The sequence below is a fragment of the Zingiber officinale genome, chromosome 5A (assembly GCF_018446385.1).
Source record: "Zingiber officinale cultivar Zhangliang chromosome 5A, Zo_v1.1, whole genome shotgun sequence".
Taxonomy (NCBI): domain Eukaryota; kingdom Viridiplantae; phylum Streptophyta; class Magnoliopsida; order Zingiberales; family Zingiberaceae; genus Zingiber; species Zingiber officinale.
The window spans coordinates 75,065,980-75,087,165 of record NC_055994.1 but is presented as its reverse complement, the minus strand read 5'-3'; the positions used below and the strand labels follow the sequence as shown (position 1 = coordinate 75,087,165).

Below are 21,186 nucleotides of genomic sequence, written 5' to 3'. Positions count from 1 at the left end.
TCCAAGATGGTGTGGGATGGCTTCAAGATGTTTCTCCAACTGACGGCTCACTTCCCCCGCTCCTCCCCTCGAGAAAAAGGGTTAAACCCCTTATATAGACTAGGGTTCGGTTGCGACGACACGGCCGTGCCAAGATGGTACGGTCGTGTTCATTCTCTTCTCTGGTGGCGCTGCACGGCTGTGCCAATTGGCACGACCGTGTGGTGTCTGGCCTCGTTCCCTGGGGCACGGCCATGCAAGGATGCACGGTCGTGTACTTCTTGTTCTCGTCATGGGGTGGCACGGTCGTGCAAGGATGCACGGCCGTGTGTTGATCCGCCTATGTCTTGGTCGCACAGTCGTGCAAGGATTGCACGGCCGTGCACTACTCCCCTTCTGTCTGGTCACACGGTCATGCAAGGGTGCACGACCGTGTTCTTCGGCTTGTTCTGGTGCATTGATAATCTCCGTTTTTTCTCCAAAAGTTGTCCCTGTCAACACAAAATCAAACAAAGAGCAGATATCCGAACAAAAGAGTATATATAATGAATACAAGATGAAAGAGGCAATCATGCAACAAATATATATGTATAAAGTACGTGAATGTGCGCTAAAACATACGTAAATGATCATAGTATTTGCGCACATCACACCCCCAGATTTGATCCTTTGCTTGTCCTCAAGCAAAACGCTACAAACTATGTTCCTGAGTTCCTGCAGTGTTTCATAATCCCTAGCGCATTCACCTAACTCTATCAACTAGTTTCATTTATAAGCATGACTGTGGAGTAACCTAAGTATGGCCTAAGCATAAGTCCCTTGTGCTCGGTGCAGTGAGTAGCTCAAACTCTTCAACTTTCAATTTTTTGTCCTAGTTAAGTCGTCATACAATTGAGTTCCTAATGTTCCCGGTGATAGGCACTTACCAGCCACACACTTGGTTTATTTTCCTTAAATTACATAAGGTCTCAAAGGGTACTTCTCGGAATCAAGAGAAATATAACATTCATTTCCCCAGTAACCTAACTCAGTCTCAAAGGGGTGAATTGTTAGTTTCCACTCATGACAACTATTTTTTATCCCTTTTTTTCTTTTCATTTTTTTTTGGTGCTATAGAGGTGTAGCACTTATTTCACATGCAATGCATATGTTGGGATTTATATTTTTCCAAATGAGCTTCCATGATCCAAGGTTATCCAGTAACCAAAATGTAAATAAGGAATCACCATGGGAACAAAAGTACTAAATAATTTGGATGAATCATAACTATTTCAAAAGTATATCTACCATTCAAGTTTAAGTACTTAAGTGTAGTGAAAATAAGGTCCTTAAGGTTAGGCCAAAAGTTATACCCAACTCCGTACAATACTTAGCTTATTTCATGCTACTAAATATAGAGAAAGAAGATACACCAAACATACTAACACCATTTGAAAACTCATGAACTAAGAAAATGCAGCTATTTTGCTATCGGACAAGTAGCAGAAAAAGTAGACGATTGATGTTCTCAAATATGCCATAAAATTAAAGATAGGAAAAGAAAATGCAAATGAGGTGCATGCAGAAACAAATAAAATGCAAATAAATAAAACAAGACTAAATAACACAAATAAAATAAAATATGCAAAAGCAGGTAAAATATGCAAAAGCAAAGGAAAGACTCGACTCGACTCAGGTTGTGCAACACCCCAAGACTTAGACTTTTCATCGTCTCGATGAAATCAATACGGTGGCGAGGGATAACCAGGGGGGAATCTAGGCATACCAGGAAGATGACCAATGTGTTGATGATATTGATACAAGGCATCTACTTGTTGTTTAGTGATATCCATATCATCCATAAAATTTCAAATTCTTTCTTGGTCAACTTCATAATCTTGGACGAACCCTGTCACCTGACTATGGAAGTCCATAGTGAACTGAAAATGTTCTCGTACCTCCTTAAACTGGTCATCAGAAAGCTTGAAGCGACCCTCCAACAATTGTTGTTGGGCATTGTGCTTCTCGTGAAGGGATTCTAAGGAGGTGCGAAAGTCAGAAAAATCAAATCTAGAGGATCCTGTGTCATAGGCAAAAGTGTGTCGAGGAGGTTCCGGATATCCGTAAGGTTGTGGGAATCCTGATGACGAAGGCTCTTGGTGGTATTCGATGTCGTCTACAATGGAGGGAACATTCTCGGGAACCAATCAGTAATCACCCAGTTCGCTGGGTTGCGAACTGAAGTGCACTCGGGACAAGGAAGGGGCAATGGAATACCAAAGGTCCTAGGGAAGGCAAACTCATTCTCATCCCGACAAATCATCTTCATAGCGAGACAAGAATCGATGTCAATCCTGTCATTACCATGAACGACCTCTAATCAATCAAGCTCACAACCCAGATTGAATGCTATTTGAGTGATCAATCCGCCAAAAACTATCATTCCTAAAGATGCCTTATCTGCCTTCAACAAAGTTTACAGGAAATGAAATCCGGAATCAAAATCTACTTTATTCAACATCGCCCAAAGAGAATAGAGTTCTATCTTCTTAACCACCCCATCGCTCTCTTCTCGACCAAAGATCGTTTTACTCATCACTCCGTGAAGGTATTTAAAGGTCAGGTTTTGCATCCGCGATGCTTTGGCTCTAGAGGGTTCATAAGGGTCTTTTGACCCGGTAATTGACATCCAAAATTTGTTCCACTTAATACCACCATCAAATCCATGCGAACCACCAGTAGGTAACCCAAAACAATCATTAAATCACTAAAAGTCCACTGAACTTCTTTATTCATGATTCTAAAAGTTATGACCCCTACATAGTCATCCTCAGAAAGAAATTTAACATCTATCGAGCTCAAAAATTCAAGAACTAGGCGAGGGGTGAGTCGGTGCATGGGCGTATATTATATCGTTCCAATCTAAAGCACTAATCATCCAATCTACATCCTCCTTAATTCCTAGCACATCCATAGTAGTGGGATCCATATATTTAGTGCATAAGATTTTTCTAGCGACAAGAATATCATATCTAGATTTTTGCTTATGATTTCTAAAAATAATACTGAACTCATTTTCGTTACCTTCATCGCGTGCCACCCGCTTTCCTTTGTCTCCTCGTGGTGCATCTCCTTCGCTAGATCCACTGCTTCCTCGATGAAGTCTCTTCAAGATCTACGACATGATGTGCAAAGGTTTGAGGAATTTCTTGTGGAGATGGGTCTTGAGGATGGGAGAGGAGAAGGGTGTGCAAAATAGGGGAGTTTCTTCTCTCTTTTTGGATTTGTGGCTTGAGGAAGTTTTAGATCTAGATGTAGATCTAAGCAAAAGTGAGCTCAAGGGGTGGGAAATCAGGGTTTGATGAAGTGTAGCAGAGAGGAGAAGCTTTTGGGAGAGAGGGAGATAGAAATAGGGTTTTTTGGAGGGGTGAGCGGCGCACATGGGCAGGGGCACGACCGTGTCTTATAGACACAATCGGGTCAAATGGGATGCTGCACAGTCTTGCCGATTGGCACGGCCTCCTTCTTTCTCCCCTCGGTCGAAGTGGCACGGCCGTGTCGGTTGGCACAACCCCTATCTTTTTCTCCTCTGTATGAGTTGTACGGTCGTGCCAGTTGGCACGGCCTGGATGTTCTTCCCCTCTGGCATGGCTGCATGGCCATGCCAATTGGCATGACCCGTGCCTCTTTCTTCTCTGCACAAGCCACACGGCCGTGCAGAGTTTCATGGCCCATGGCTTTAGTCTCCACGTTGGCTTCACTCGGTCGTGTGAGGTCACACGGCTAGCTCCTTTAAGCTTAAAGTGATTCACTCTTCGTCATTTCGACTCCTCCATCGCCTCCACGCCCATGAAAATGCTCATGACCTGCTCGTGGAGGCTATGCACATCCTGAAAATGAAATACCCAAAATAATATTCTAGACTAAAACTCACTAGAGAAATAGAACGACAAAAAGGAATGATGAACTAAAATAAAAGAAAAACCCTTGGGTTGCCTCCCAAGAAGCGCTTATTTTAGGTCTTTAGCTCGACCCCGTTTCAGTTAATGCGAACTAAACCCGTGGAAGGATGTCTCTCCTCCTAGGGTTAATGCTCCAGCCTGTGCCTTCAGTTTCGCTCGTGCAGGACAAATGTATTTCTTGTTTCTTGTTGGAGGGGAACTCTCATGGAAACTGCACTCCTCGACTTTGTGTATGTTGATCTTGCGAGAATTTCCCTGAGAAGAGGGGTTACAGATGGAGGAATCAGATAAATCAAACTCGATCTTTTCTTTGCCAATCTCCAAGGATAACCTGTGACTTTTTACATCGATGATGGCTCCAGTTGTGGCAAGGAATGGTCTTCCAAGGATAATTGGTATCTTAGGGTCTTCCTCCATATCCAAGATAATGAAATCTGTGGGAACTATACATCCACCCACTTCAATTGGCACATCTTCCACTATTCCTATTGGGTATTTGCATGAATGGTCAGCTAATTGTAGTGTCATAGTGGTCAATTTAATGTTCTGGAGGCCCAACTTCTTGTATAAAGAGTACGGAAGTAGGCTAACGCTGGCCCCCAAGTCACAGAAAGCTCTCGGTATGAGTTCAGAACCAATTTTGCACGGTATGGAGAAGCTTCCTGGATCCTGAAGCTTTGGTGGAAAATTCGCCATAAGGAGAGCGCTGCAATTCTTTGTTAATGCTACAGTCGAAAAAGTCGCCCTTCTGCCTTCTGTTAGATAAAGTTCCCTTTAAAAATTTCACGAACTTCAACATTTGGTGCAGCGCATCTATCAGTGGTACTTCTATGCAGATTTCTTTGATCTTCTTCAGGAATCGGTTGAACTCTTCATTTTTCTGGGATGCTATAAGCTTCTGAGGAAAAGGGATCATCTGATTCTATGGGGTAGCTTGAAGAGTTTCTTCAACCTTTTTAGTAGCCTCTTCTCCACCCCTGTTTTGAGTCTGGTTGGGCATTAGGAGAGAGGGCTCCTTCTCTGAGTCAAGCTCCTTCTGAGTAATGATTTGAGGTTCTCCCACAGTACATCCGCTCCTCAGCTCAATGCGGTTGCAATGTTCCACTGGATTTAAATCTAGCTTCCCTGGGAATTTACCCTGTGCTCTTGAGACAGACTGGGCTATCTGAGCTATCTGGCTGTCTTGTATCTTCTGGTGTTTTTCAGAGTTTTCCAGCCTCTGAGTTAGTTGTTTGATCTCATTTCTCATCTCCTTTTACTCTGAGAGAGCTTCCTCAAGCATATTTTCAATCCTGGACAGTTGTTAAGGTTGTTGTCATTGATAGGTCTGTTGTCCAGATTGGTGGCTCTGTTGCCCAGGCTGATAATTCTGATGTGCTGGTCCTTGATCCTGATTATTTTGGTAAGAGAAATTGGGGTGACTCCTCTATCCAGGGTTGTATGTATTGAAGTACGGATTATTTTGCCTCTGATTGTAGCTGGTTATTGCATCACACTGCTCAAGTTGGTTCATCTGTGCCTGAATCGGCCCAAAGGGGCAAGTATATTGAGTGTGATCCGTACTTCCACAAGTGTCGCAGACACATGCTATTGTGTTAGCTGTGTTGCCTCCCATGGCGTCAAATTTCTTGGTCAACCCATCCAACTTTGCAGACATGAGTGTGACAGCATCCACGTCGAATTTCCCTGATGCTTTAATTGGATTCTCCGTAAAGAGCCACTGGATCTTTCAAATGCCCATTGATGGTGGTTCTGTGCCACATTCTCTATGATCTCTTCAGCTTCATCGAGGCTTTTGTTCATCAGTGCTCCTCCTGTTGTAGAATCAAGAGATACCTTCATGTGATAATTTATCTCATTGTAGAAGGTATGCAGAACCAACCATTTTTCAAGGCCATGATGGGAGCACTGTCTTAGCATACTCTTGAATCTGTCCCAAGCTTCAAATAATGATTCTGAGTCTATCTGTTTGAAGCTGGCAATCAGGTTCCTCATGTGAGCAGTTTTGCTGGGTGGGTAGAACTTATCTATAAACTTCTGCTCACACTGCTCCCAGGATGATATGCTATTCGCTGGAAGGGAGTTCAACCACTGCTTAGCTCTATCTTTTAGGGAAAACTCAAAGAGAAGTAGTCTGACTGATTCTGGAGGGACCCCGTTCACCTTCATAGTGCCATAGATCTCGTAGAACAGCTCTAGGTGGTGGTTTGGGTCCTCATGTGGTCCTCCTCCGAATTGATTTTGCAGGACCATGTGGATTACTACGGGGTTGATTTCAAAGTTGTTGGCTTCAATGGGCGGTCGGGTGATGTTGGACCGAACCCCTCGTGCATATGGTGTCGCGTAATCTTTCAGCAGCTTGTCGGCCATTTCTGAGGATTCTTGTGCTGCTTGGAATGCCTTCTATAGATTTCTTCTCCTCAAAAAGGTCCTGTCAATCTCTGGATCAAAGGGTAGTAGCTGTCCAAAAAGGTTAGCTCTACGCATGCAATAAAAAGATATGAAATATGATAGCGGGATAGAAAATAATAAAAAAAATGAATGCGGAAAATTGAGGAAAGAAAAGAAAGCCTATTATAATCCGATATGATTTTGCTAATGTTATAGACGTAGTCCCCGGCAACGGCGCTAAAAACTTATTACGAACCGCAAGTGCACGGATTCGTTGTCAGTAATAAAAATATTGATCCCACAGGGACTTGTTATAAGCACTAGCAATTGTTCACTAAGGGTTAGCTAGACTTCCAATGGTTGTGAATAATCTAAGGAAGAAAGGTCGGGAAGAAGAATCGAGAGTTGGTGAGTCGAAGTGTTCACTTGGCTATGAGGGATTCTAGGAGGTTGGTTTCGTTGTGGTGGTGTTGATGTGTCACGTTTTATGCTACACTCACTGTCCTTTAACATGCATTTGCCAGAAGCTAAAGCGGCTATTCTTAAGTACCAGAATAAAGAAAGACCCTAAGAAGTCCTATTACGATTTACCCCTATCACTAGGACACCTCAGCAAATCTAGAGGACACAACTCTAATTGGTAAGTTAAGAATAGTGGTTAAGAGCTAAGTTTGGTCTCTCGCTTCCTTGAGCAGAATTTGCCTCTCCTTTCAAGGAAGTATCCTAGATGTCCGTGAACGTGTTACCCCTGTCACTAGGGCCCCTCGGGTGTACGATCTAGGGATAATCCCTCTACAAGGTTAACAAGTTCTGCATAATCAAGCAACACGCAATTGAGACAAAGCATAAAAGATCATCCAACGAGTATAAGCATAATACGAGTTTTACATCAAACTGAACCACAACTGTTGGTCCCTTTGGAGGCCAGCAAGAGGGGAGGGGTGAATTATCCTAAAAAAATAAAACTGACCTTTCTTAGATTTTCAACTACTAATCGAACTTGTAAAAATAGAAGAGACTAATTAAACAGAATCTAAACAAACACAGAGGGTTTACTTGGTTTGCAATCAGGGGATTGCTAATCCAAGGCAAAGATGACGCACTATCTGATTCTCCTCTGGGCGGAGTAGCCTCTTACAGCGTTGAAAGCACATACAGAAAAGTAAAGCACACAAAAGTTGATTACAAGTGAGATGCATTAACTGTTCAGATCAGTACTATATTTATAGCACTGGTCGGGGCGCCCCGAAGGGGTTCCGGGTACCCTGAGGGGGATAAAACTTTATCTCCCAACGTTCAGATCACGTTAGAATCGATCTGGTCAAAAACTTCATCCCGGGCACCCGGAAGGGTTCCGGGCACCCCGGGCTGCTCCGGGCGCCCGGAATGGTTTCGAGCGCCCCAAGCCTTAAAGTCAACAGATATTGACTTTTTCGTCTCCGGTTCAACTCATCTCGGTCCGGGTCTTGTTCGCTCCGGCTCCGCTAGCTTGGGTGATCTCGGTCATCCGGAATAGGGCTCACCCGAACCCAAGTTCCGGCCTTCTCCTCGAGCAGCCTTCCTTCTCAGTTTCTCGTCCCTCGAACGCCGTGCACGTTCTTCTCATCCACCGGTGTACTCTTCCGTGGTCACCTCATCCCTCGGACGCACCGAGCCCGCCGGCTCTCTCCCTGTGTCGTCCTTCTCGCTAGCCGTGTCTTCCGCTCGACTTCCTATGTTCCTAAGTTTCTACACACTTAGATACAAGGGTTAGACAAAACAGGACTTAAACTAACTTGTTTGATCATATCAAAACACCTTGGGGTTCCAACAATCTCTCCCTTTTTAATGTGAGCAACCCAAGTTAAGCTAAGGTAAACAAATGCAATAAAATCAGTTAATTTGCAATTAATTTGCAAATAAGTCTAAAGATTTTTCAATTTAAAAATGTACCTCTAGCTTAGACTTAATATTCTTCTCCCCCTTGGATTACATAAAAAATGGGGTTCCTTTTAACAAGTGTAAGGTAAAAAAAAATTCTTCCGAAACACTCCTTTTAAATATGCAAATAAGTCCAGAATTCTTTTTATTAATTTGAGAACATTTTCAAAAAAATCATAAGTGTTAAAAAATTTCTTAAAATTTAAGTTTGAAACTTATTTCAACATATCCTAAAAAAAAATTTCATAAGTAAAAAAAATTTTAAGGCAATTTTTATAAAAAAAAATTATAAGGCAAAAAAAAAATTTCTAAGTCAAAAAAAATTTCTAAGCAATTTGTTTTTTAACTGAATATTTTTGAAAATATTTTCTAAAACAAATTGAATAACCCTTTAAAGCATATTTGCAACAGAAACATTTTCTAAGTTAAACAAAAAAATTTTAAAACAAATGTTTAACAGCTTTTAAGCATTATTTAATTCTAACTTTAATACTTTTTCCAGAAAGTTGATTAAACATTTGATTTCAGTATTTTGGCTTCCAGGTCGTAGCGAGGCACTACGCCTTCTTGGTTATTGGAGCAACAACCACTTCCTTAGACAAAGCCTCATAAAGAAACTATCTGTTTAACTTTCTTGCTGAAAAATACTAAGTTTAATTTAAAATTTTAAGTTAAACATGTTTTCGGAACCCAATAGAGGTTCCTACCTACAGGGTTAATTAAATATTTTCTAGCTGCATAGGCCTTTGACATTTTTCTAATTTGATTTTAGTGAAACCTATAATACCAGTTTAATCCTCTATAATTTTTAAAAGCAGAAACATTTGAACCGTTAGACTTTTTTAGCCTTACTATTTCTTCTTTTAGTTTTTCATTTTCAATTTTTCAAAATCCTATATAAGACATGATTTTGCCAAAATTCTTTTTGTTTCTAAAATTTTATTTTCTAATTTGGTATTTTTTATTTTCTAATTTATATATGGATTTTTCCATTGCCTTAATACCAAAGTAAAGTTAATCAGGGGGTAAGAGGCATACCTCACTTACCATATCAGACTTGAAGCCTGAATCTCCCCTTGCTTCGCTACTTTCATCTGAGGTCGCTCCCCCCTTCATGGATGCTAGGTTCTGATGTACTTTGCCCTTCGTAGCTTGCCATCAATGCTATCCCGGCATATTCTTGAATCTCGGACTCAGATGAAGAAGTGTCTTCCCAAGTAGCTTTTAGGTTCTTGTGCTTCTTGGGAATTTTGCTTTTGTCCTTCTTTAGTTCTGGGCAATCTTCTTTTAGGTGTCATTCCTTTTGACACTGGTAGCAACACATCCTTCTTCTATTTCTTGGATTCTTTTTATTCTACATTTCTTTAAATTTATTAGATCTAAAAAACTTTTTAAAGTTTCTTACCATGTATGCTTCCTGATCATCTTCTGAGTCTAACTCGAGTTCATCCCTTTTGGTTGCGTTTAGTGCGATAATCTGGCTTGATTCCTTTGTTCCTGCACACCTGGTTTCATGCAATTCAAGAGTGGAGAACAGTTCTTCTAAAGTACTTACCTCCAGGTCTTTCGAAATGTAGTAGGCATCGACGATTGATGTCTATTCTGAAGTTCTGGGAAACGCGTTGAGTGCGTAGCGTATTGTGTCCCGATTTGTTACCGTTTCTCCGAGGTTCTCGAGAACAGTAATCAGTTCTTTTACCTTCGCGTGTAAATTGGCTACCTTCTCACCTTTTTCCAGACGAATGTTCATCATCTTGTTCCGGAGGATGTCTCTTCTAGCGAGCTTCGCTTCGGACGTGCCTTCGTGAAGTTCCAGGAACTTCTCCCAGAGTTCTTTAGCAGATGAATAGCTTCCGATGCGGTTGACCTCTTGAGGCGGCAACATGCTCAGCAGGTGATATTCCGCACGGCTATTTGCTATAGACTCATTTTGCTCCTTCTTTGTCCAATGGCTCTCTTCTTTTTCTTCTCCATCTTGATTCATCGGAGCTACAAAACCATACTTCATAATAAACCAAATTTCGAAATCAGTTTTTAGGAATACCTCCATATGACGCTTCCAGTCTGCGAAGTCCCCCTCGAATTTTGGTGGAACGATGCTTGGTCCGGCCATCTCGTTGCTTCGATCGGCGATTAGTCCTCCTGAAGCGCCTTGCTTTGATACCACTTGTTGGTCCCTTTGGATGCCGACAAGAGGGGAGGGTGAATTACTCTAAAATAATAAAACTGACCTTTCTCGGATTTTCAACTACTAATCAAACTTGTAAAAATAGAAGAGACTAATTAAACAGAATCTAAACAGACACAGAGGGTTTACTTGGTTTGCAATCAGGGGATTACTAATCCAAGGCAAAGATGGCACACTATCTGATTCTCCTCTGGGCGGAGTAGCCTCTTACAGCGTTGAAACAGACAGAAAAGTAAAGCACGCAGAAATTGATTACAAGTGAGATGCATTAACTGTGCAGATCAGTGCTATATTTATAGCACTGGTCGGGGCGCCCCGAAGGGGTTCCGGGCGCCCTGGGGGAGATAAAACTTTATCCCCCAACGTTCAGATCGCATTAGAATTGATCTGGTCAAAAACTTCATCCCGGGCACCCGGAAGGGTTCCGGGCACCCTGGGCTGCTCCGGGCGCCCGGAATGGTTCCGGGCACCCCGAGCCTTAAAGTCAACAGAAATTGACTTTTTCATCTCCGGTTCAGCTCGTCTCGGTCCGGGTCTTGTTCGCTCCGGCTCCGCTAGCTTGGGAGATCTCGGCCATCCGGAATAGGGCTCACCTGAACCCAAGTTCCGGCCTTCTCCTTGAGCAGCCTTCCTTCCCGGTTTCTCATCCTTTGAACGTCACACACGTTCTTCTCGTCCACCGGTGTACTCTTCCACGGTCACCTCGTCCCTCGGACGCACCGAGCCCGTCGGCTCTCTCCCCGTGTCGTCCTTCTCGCTAGCCGCGTCTTCTGCTCAACTTCTTGTGTTCCTAAGCTCTTGCACACTTAGACAAAAGGGTTAGACAAAACAGGACCTAACTTAACTTGTTTGATTACATCAAAACACCTTTGAGTTCCAGCAACAACTACTCCCTAATCTTAGAACAAGGGATCTACTCCATGAGTATCGGAGAAATACCCAAAGACATAATGTAGATAAACATACAATCTTTAGACACGGAGAAAGAAAGAAAGAATATGCTTATCCAAATGACGACGAGTGGCCTTCGAATCTAATTCTCTGCTTCTGGAGTCGATGTGGTGGTGGAAGATCGCTGGACAGAGGTCCAAGATGGCATGGGACAGCTTCAAGATGTTTCTCCAACTGACGGCTCGCTTCCCCCGCTCCTCCCCTCGAGAAAAAGGGTTAAAACCCTTATATAGACTAGGGTTCGGCTACGGCAACATGGTCGTGCCAAGATGGCACGACCGTGTTCATTCTCTTCTCTGGTGGCGCTGCACGGTCACACCAATTCGCATGGCCGTGTGGTGTCTGGCCTCGGTCCCTGGGGTACGGTCGTGCATGGATGCACGGCCATGTACTTCTTGGTCTCGGCATGGGGTGGCACGATCGTGCAAGGATTGCACGACCGTGAACTGCTCCCCTTCTGTCAGGTTACACGGTCGTGCAAGGGTGCACAGTCATGTTCTTCGACTTGTTCCGGTGCATTGATAATCATCATTTTTGCTCCGAAAGTTGTCCCTGTCAACACAAAACCAAAGAAAGAGCAGATATCCGAACAAAAGAGTATATATAATGAATACAAGATGAAAGAGGCAATCATGCAACGAATATATATGCATAAAGTACGTGAATGTGCGCTAAAACATGCGTAAATGATCATAATATTTGCGCACATCAGACATCAGTACAGTTTTTTCTGTTGTTTAGTTTTGCATTACTTGTTATTGTTCAGGAGACTATACTGCATAATTATTACTGATAGTTATATCTTACTATGTATGTCTGATCGATACTCGCTGAGTTCTTAAACTCACTCCGTTGATTTATTCCTATTTCAGGTTGAAGCCATCAGGATGTTCCAATTGCTAGTTCCCACTCCGTGTCGAGATGGTTTTCTATTTTTGGACTTTGGTTCCTTGTTATGTGATCTACAGACTTGTGATGTGTAGTTCTTGCACTCGTGTATTTTATATCGAGTTTTTGGTATGCTACCCATGTTTTTTTGCTACGATGGTTTTCCGTTGTGGGTTGTGTTTTGCCTCTTTGTAGTGGAGTAGGTTTTATATTAAACAACCTGGAATATTTAATTATTTTATCATATATATGTCGGTCGTGTTGGCTGAGGATTGTGTGGCCCTGAGGGAAGTGTATTCTGGATTCATATTGTCACCAGTACAGGGGAGATGCTGCTGAAATTTCATTGGCAGTAACTCCTCTAGGGCTGACAATTTATTTGGTATTAGAGTAGGTTTTGCAAGTTAATCTAGGTACTTTTTAGATTTGTATGGATTTTCGTCGATTTTCATATTTCAGAATTCCGAGGTATTTTTTGACGAAGTCATATTTGGGGACTTGGCGATGACAAAACATCTCCAGATGACAAATAGATATGATTAAGTTTGGTAATTTTGGTACCCATATTAATACTTGGGTAATAATTTAACAGATATGAAATGACCATTTTCTATGACGGAACATGATTCTGAGTAAATGGAATATCAAAATAGGGTTCATCCTCGTTATGACTACCCTGATTCAATGCAAGAGGGAGCTCATTACAGAGATTTTGGAATGAGTGGTTTCTATGGACGCGATTATTACGGTCCAAATTACAATGATGGCACATATCCATCATATGATGGTGCGCACTATAGGCATGGCTACTATTACTGACATGCAAAGTTGTTAATTTGTGGATGATTATTGAATGCGGCAAGGATATGTGTAGAAGCTGACAATCTTAGTTTATTGGCTTCTTAGTAGTTGTAGTCTATATAAACTACCTATATTGGTCGTGGGCTAGATATTTAGCACTGTTTCTTTGTTTGTTCCTTTTGTGAAACTGTTTAGTAGAATTGTTATTATACATTAATCTATGGAGAGTCTTGTACTTGAATTTAATCATGGAAGCTTTATTTTTGCAACTAAATCAACTTTTAGAACAAGTGATGTTGAAGTCAATGGAGATTGGTTAATCTAAATTGTTGATTGGTGGATAGTTATGGTGGAATTTTGGAAGAGAATTTTTGGTCTAAGTTGTTGGTTTTGGGGACCGCAAGAGGGTGTGAATTTGCTCAAATGACAAAACCTTCTTTCTTTTGACTCAACAATAATTAGATAATATAATCATTAAAAGTAAAAGAAGAAGACTCAGGATTTTACTTGGCTATAATCTAGATGGTTGTTAATCTAAGATAGTTGAAAAAGCGCACTACTAATCTCCTTCACTGTAGGCGGAGATGCCTTTTACACACTAAGAGAGCTCACAAGTTGCTAGGAATTGATTACCGAGTTGATTGGATAATTCCTAGGTCTAGGGGCCTTTATATAGCTCCTGGAAACTCTATCTCGAGCATTGAGGGTGCCTCCAAAGGGGTTGAGGGTGCCTCCAGCCAAGGCATTGGATAAAACTTTATCCAAAGTCGAAACGATCAAGTAGACTGGGTCGAAGGTGCCTTCAATAGCATTGAGGGCACCTTCAATGTTGAAGGCACCCTTAATGTTGTTGAGGGTGCCATCAACCTGCATGGTATAAATAGCTTCCAGCTTCTCTTTTTCTTCTTCTTCCGAAGCTCCGATCACTTGGGTGATTTCGGCCAATCGAAATAGGGCTCACCCGAACCCAATTTCCATCTTTCTCCTCGAGCAGGCTTCCGTCTCAGCTTCTCATCCCTCGAACGTCACACACATTCTTCTCATCCACCAGAGTACTCTTCCGCAGCTCTTTCATCCTTCGGACGCACCGAGCCCATCGACTCCCTTCCCATGCTGTCCTTCTCGCTAGCTGCGTCTTCTGCTTGACTTCCTGTGCTCCTAAGTTCCTGCACACTTAGACACAGGGATTAAAACAAAACAGTGTTGGCGCAGCAGGACCGGCAAGAGGGGAGGGGTGAATTGCCTGCAAATTAAGAATACCCTCCTCAAGCTTTCAACTCTAAAATAAAAGCAATAATTAAATAAAATAGCAAAAATAAAAGGGAGATAGGAAATTTAACTTGGTTACAACCCAAGGGGTTGTTAATCCAAGACAATCGAATAGCTCTACTAGAATGTCTCCTTCACTGAAGGCGGAGAAGCCTTTTACACACTAAAAGCTCTTACAAGTTGCTAAGAATTGAATGCTTAATTGAATGAATTATTTCCTAGCTCTAGGGGTCTTTATATAGCTCCTAGAAAATCTATCCCGAGTGTTGAAGGCACCTCCAAGAGGGTTTGACCGGATAAAGTTTTATCCGGCTCGCAAAGGGTCATTAGATTGGGTCTGAGGCACCTCAAATGTTGTTGAAGGCACCTCGGACAAGTTGAGGGCGGCTTCAATGTAATGAAGGTGCCTCCAGCACTGCAGTCAGTGCAGGCGCCTTCAGCACTCGTCGAAGGCACCTCCGGCTAGCTTTTTAGCTCCTTTTGACTTCTTTTCTCCTTCCGAAGCTCTGATTGATTGGGTGATTGCGACCAACTGAAATAGGGCTCACCCGAACCCAATTTCCGGCCTTCTCCTCGAGCAGGCTTCCGACCCGGCTTCTCGTCCCTCGAACGTCGTGCATGTTCTTCTCGTCCTCCGATGTACTCTTCCGCAGCTCTCTCGTCCTTCGGACGCACCGAGCCCGTCGGCTCCTTTCCCATGCCATCCTTCTCGCTAGCTGCGTCTTCCACTCGACTTCCTGTGCTCCTAAGCTCCTGCACACTTAGACACAGGGATCAACAAGCAGGACCTTACGTAACTTGGTTGATCACATCAAAATAACCACGGGGCCCAACAAACAGGACCTAACCTGTAAAATATCGAAAATAGGCGAATAATCATAAGGGAATTTTCCGGAAATTTTAGAACTTTTTCGGAGCTTGTACGGACAAATTAACGGGGATAAAAACGGGGTCCGGAAAAGTCTGTTTAGGCTACCCCATTTAAGTGAGGAAATGTTTATATTTACATTTACATTTACATTTCCTTTTTCTTTTATTTTCTTTATTTTCTTTATTTGTTTTTCTTCTCTGCCTCGCCGAAATCCCCGTGCCCGAGCCCCCTTGTCGCGACTTTCTCCTCTCGCGACCGACGCCGGCCCTAACCGCACGAGGTGGTTTACTTCTTCCCTCCCTGGTACAAACCCTCAGCCAAGCCTCGTCTCTGCCGACTCTCTCCTTTCCCCCTTCTACCCTACTCCTCTGCCCGTCGCCCTCGCTGTGGAGACGGCCACAGTTGACGCTCCCCTTCCCCCAAGTGCCGGTGATGATCTACCACCGCTAAGCCCTCTGCTGATCGCCGGACTCCCTTCTTCTCTCTGTGCTGCCAGAGCCGACCTCACCGTGCCACTGCCGATCCACCGCAGACGCCAGCCGTGCCCTAGATCCACCGCCGGCCGCAACTCACAGAGCTGACGCTGCTCTCTTCTTCTTCCCGAGACATCGCTGGCCATAGGAGCCCTAGTTGCCGATTGTTGCTGCTTCATCGATCAACCACAGCCAGCGCTTGAACGCATCTGATCGGATTCAAAGGTTGAGGAGGTGGATGACAATTGAGGCATTGCTAACTCTGTGGATCAAGTTAGTGTTGGATTATCATAGATATGATTGGGTATTTTGTTTGGGATTTTATGATCAGTTGTTGGATTGGTTGTTGAAGCTTTGGTCATTCCTATAGGGAGCATTTCAGCAGCTGTTTCTTCCTTTGCATAGTTGGTAGCAGCTTCGAGTTGTTTTCATAGAACTCCTCTGTTCTGTCTTTGGTCGTCGCAGCCACCTTCTCCAGATTTGTTGTTTTTGATCTACAGTGGCTGGCCTCACGCAGGAATTATTAAGGTTAGTTTTTTTTTATTGGTTGAGTACTGATTTGATCAGTAGATGATAAATGTATTGATATTAGACTTGAAATATGTTATTATACGGTAGTTTGGTTATTTAGCAGGGTGATTAGAAGGAAACGGGTTTGATGAGTATAATGATTAATAGTGATTGATTTCAGAATATGATTAGGACTAGCTAAGTGATATATGTATAACTTAGCTATAATATGTATCCTATGATTACAAGACTTTGACGCGAGACGAGTATCTCGGAGTCAGATTTGGACCATTTTATCGGAGGCGGGTACTTTTGACTTATGCCATTAGATATACATAGTAGTGAATTTAACAAGTTGCATTAATTATGTTCTTATTTGTTCCGATTAATCACTACCCGATACTTGTTACATGATTGATTGATTGCTTGTTTTGCATCTCATGTATTCCTTACCTGTTGATACATGTTTATAGGGGTAGTGATATACTATGTTTCATCATGTTCAGGACCTAGGTTTTTTATACCTTCTGTGTACCTTTGATTTGATTCGTTGACCCATGGTGCACTTTTATATATATATGGATTAGTTCAGGATATTTTGTGGTTAGTGCCATGCACCATTTGCATGATTGCATGCTGTGCGATAGTCCGCTCCATTATTGTTGAGCACATCGCAGTTACATGGATCTGCACACACCACCACTCATGGGTTAGTGGTCGATTCAGGCAGTGTGTGTTGCAGCAGGGACTTTGTTTGGCTCCGTTGGTCCGCTCATGGGTAGCGTGATGCAACGTGTTAGTCGGCATGGATTCCTCCCCATCACCGTGTACCGGGAGTTGAGAGCATTGCGCTCCCCCATTTATGATTTGGGGTAGGAGGATAGGTGTACTCCGACAGCATCCCGTCCACTCGGTCACTCATCAGGAGCAGTGACGACAGAGTGCACGGTTGTCACAGTCCTACCCACTCGGCCTCAGTATTAGGTGTGAGATGATCGACTGGCGTCAGGGGTGACCAGGACGCATCATTGGCATCATATGCATGATGCATTTATTGCTTGTGTTTGTGCTTGATGCATTTATATGCTGCATATTGTTTGGATTCCTATGTTTGACATGTATACAGGATTTCCATATCACTCGGACTATTTGTCCTTATACCCAGGTCCTGGTTAGTACAGTTTCTCTCTTGTTTACTTCAGATGCATTTTTATCTTTTCTTATATCAGGAGACTGTATGCATGATTAGTGCTAGGTGTTATTTCCCTACTTTGTATATCAGTTGTACCTGCTGAGTGTTGGACTCACCCCGCCTCTATTGTTGTTATTTTTCAGGTTGATGCTGTCAGGAGAGAGTTCCAGTTGCTAGTCCCTTCAGACCTCAAGGATATTATTGGTCTTTCGGTTTTCTTACATAGACTATGCTAAATTTGTTTTGTTTGATGGTTTAGACATTGTATGGATTTTGTGATGTCGATGGATTTTATTTCGATATATTTTATGACATGCCTGCTTGGACAGCAGAAGAGGTGAGTAAATCAGATTTGTGCTTTATGGGTGTAGTGGAGTAGGGTTGATTTCGAGTCAGAGTATTATTGTTCCGTTTACTTGTTATATAAACTGCGTGGAATGTTTGTGTATTGTATTTTATTTCTGCTATTATTCCAGCCGCATGTGGCTGAGGTATGTGGATATGTAGAAAGTTTCAGATTGTCCGCCGTACTGGGGAGATGCTGCCGAAATTTCTCCGGACAAGGACTCCTCCAGGGCGTGACAATTTATTTGGTATCAGAGCCAGGTTTACGAGTCAAACTGGGCATTTTCGGATTTTTGTTATGGTTATGTTTCGGATTTCCGTTTCGGATTTATATGGATTTCCGGCGATTTTCTCGTTCGGAATTTTGAGGTCAAATTGGGGACTGGACAGCGACGGAACATCTCCAGACAGCAAATAGGTATGATGTTTATAATATAACTTAACAGATATGAGGAGATCTACGCCTATTGCGGCGAGACGTGGTGCTGGACGACCACGTACGAGGACCACGGGATCTCTGGATATGCCAGAGATGCCTACTGTGGATGAGCCTGTCAGTCAGGGACAGACTCAACATACTGCGGGCGCGTCGAGATCTCAGACCCCGATGGCTCCTATAGAGGTACCTACCTCGGCTGTACCGAGTGTACCTATCCCTACCGTATTTCCGGTACCACCAGGCGTACCATTAGCATACCCGACACCGCCTCCAGCCCAACCTACGGCGTACTCGGCACCACCGCCACCTAGACCTACAGTGTACCCGACACTAGTGGCACCTGTGCCCCCAGTGCCTACAGTAGCAGCAGCTGCTCCACCTCCGGTATCACTACCTACTGTACCTCTAGTCGCGGCCACCTATGTTCACCCTACAGTACCACCGACGGCTTATGCTCTAGTTTATTCAACAGCACCGGGAGTACCTCCTCCGGTTTATTCCGCGGTACCACTTGTAGCACCAGTTCCAGTGGTTCCGCCAGTTCCTGCAGTCGTCCCGACACAGCTCACTGATATTGTCGCAGCACGAGCTAGGATTCCAGCATTGGCTGAGTCGATGAAGACTTGATTCACTCTCTTCCGAAGAGACCTCGATCCGGGTATGACCCTGTCATGGATAGAGACTATGGAGCAGACTTTCTTCTACATGGCTTGCTCCGAGTGGGAGAAAGCAGAGCTGGCCGCTTTCAACTTACGGGATAAGGCTAATGCCTGGTGGATTACTCAGCGTTCCATCATCGGCGAGTGGAACGTTACTTGGGCTAGGTTCAGAGAGGCTTTTGAAAGCCGTTTTTTCCCACTATCATATCAGATGGCTCGCCGGCAGGATTTCATGAGTCTGCGTCAGAACAATCGCACGGTGACAGAGTATAATACTGAATTCAACCGGTTGGCTAAGTTTTGTCCAGAGTTAGTTGTGGAGGACAGATCTCGCATGATGCAGTTTATACAGGGACTAGATGGTTATCTGCAAGTAAGGCTTGCCGGTTTAGGGATCGTATCTTACTCAGATGCACTGGATCGAGCTTTGATGATAGAGTTAGCTCAGCAGAGAGCATTTCCGGACAGGAAGAGGAAGCATCTGGTCGAGCATCCGGACGGATCCAACACCCAGTGACAGGGCAGCGGTAGAGTAGTTGCGATCGGTCGGTCGAGTACTTTGGGGTATCTTGTAGGCCTCGAAGTTAGGCGGACTTCTTAGGCGTTCCGGTTTTCTCGTGAGCCGGCAACCACCTTCGATACTCACTGATATGGGTCCAGAGATCACCTTACCCCGCTTGCTCTTGGGACAGCAACATTTACTTTTACAGCTTGCACAGGCACGAGCCGAGATTGTCAGGCTAAAGGCTCGGCCCGGCTAGGGGTCAGGTCGAGGGGCAGTCTAGTCGACGGGGCATATCGAGGAGGCGGCCCAATCTTCACATCGTCGGCGAGGATAGCTTCACTGCAGTGCATTGGCATGCTTGGGCGAGTACTCCAGTGCTTCCATAACACCCGAGTTCTATTCCGAGACCTTATTATCCGACGCGATAGATCGATGACCTCGGCCTCTAGGCGATGCAGACTCGGTCCTAGTCGGCACCTGGCGATCCTTTGTCCTGGTCTCCTCTGCACATTATCCAAGCGCCTCGGTGGCGACCTGTGGCGGGCTTACGCTCGCCAACAATACCACCTCCTCCTCTACCGGACGTGTTCATATGATTACCAGAGAGGATGCGCGGATCCATTTTCCGCGGTACGATTTCCATTTATGCATTTTCCGCTGATATATTGATTGATACTGGTAGCTCACACTCTTTTATATCCCGTACCTTTATGCGGGAGATTGGTAGATTACCTACTGTTAGACTACAGCGATTGACTATCTCCCTACCGTCCGGTGATACTTTAGACGTCACCCAGGAGGTCAGAGGTTGCCCGTTAGACTTTGGCAACATGATACTTACGGTAGATCTTCTAGTATTGGAGATGGTCGAGTTTGATATCATTCTTGGCATGGATTGGCTGTCAGTATATCATGCTACCGTTGATTGCCAGACGAGGGTGGTCACCTTCCAGCCTCCGAACCAACCCTCGTGGAGTTTCACTTGCATCAGAGATGACGGCATCTCGATTATTTCGGCGATTCAGGCGTAGAAGCTGCTGTCTCACGGCTGTCATGGTTTCCTATTATCTCTGATTAGTACTGAAGACAGCAGTAGTTCGTAGCTCTCCGACGTTCCTGTGGTCCGTGAGTACCCGGATGTGTTTCCAGAGGAGCTACTTGGTTTGCCTCCCAGAAGGCCAGTGGAGTTCGCTATTGAGCTGATTCCGAGAACCGCGCTGACATCGAAAGCTCCTTATCGTATGGCACCAAAAGAGTTGAATGAGTTGAAGGTTCAACTCCAGGAGCTTTTAGACAGGGGATTCATTCGCCCTAGTGTTTCTCCATGGGGTTCTCCGGTATTATTTGTCAAGAAAAAGGATGACACTATGAGGTTATGTATTGACTACAGACAGCTGAATGCAGTGACCGTCAGAAATAAATATCCTTTACCACGGATCGAGGATTTGTTTGATCAGCTCAGAGGTATGTCAGTGTATTCTAAGATTGATCTGCGATCCGGATATCATCAGTTGAGGGTCAGAGACTCAGATATTCAGAAGACAGCTTTCCGTACGAGATACGGTCATTATGAGTTTTTGGTAATGTCATTTGGGCTTACCAATGCTCCAGTGGTGTTTATAGACTTGATGAACCGCATTTTTCTGGAGTATCTGGATCAATTTGTTATCGTTTTCATTGATGACATATTGGTCTACTCGCATTCCGAGGAGGAGCATGCACAGCATCTTCGTATAGTCTTGGAGACTTAGACGGCATCAGCTGTACGCGAAGTTCAGCAAGTGTGTATTCTGGTTATCCTCAGTCTGTTTTCTGGGACACGTGGTTCTAGCAGAGATATTTCAGTTGATCCTCAGAAGATCGA

At 43.9% G+C, this 21,186-nt stretch overlaps 1 protein-coding gene and 1 pseudogene across 1 annotated transcript; one reads left to right on the top strand and one right to left on the bottom strand.

Moving 5' to 3' along the window:
* Window positions 1–3,776: 3,776 nt before the first annotated feature.
* LOC121979650 lies at window positions 3,777–4,616 on the bottom strand. The gene is made up of 2 exons (XM_042531645.1): window positions 4,266–4,616; window positions 3,777–3,848 (listed from the first exon to the last, which is right to left on the bottom strand). Exons 1-2 carry the CDS (start codon window positions 4,614–4,616, stop codon window positions 3,777–3,779), a joined length of 423 nt encoding a protein of 140 aa, XP_042387579.1.
* A 1,195-nt stretch (window positions 4,617–5,811) lies between these two features.
* LOC121983555 lies at window positions 5,812–5,883 on the top strand (annotated as a pseudogene).
* The last annotated feature ends 15,303 nt before the right edge of the window (window positions 5,884–21,186 follow it).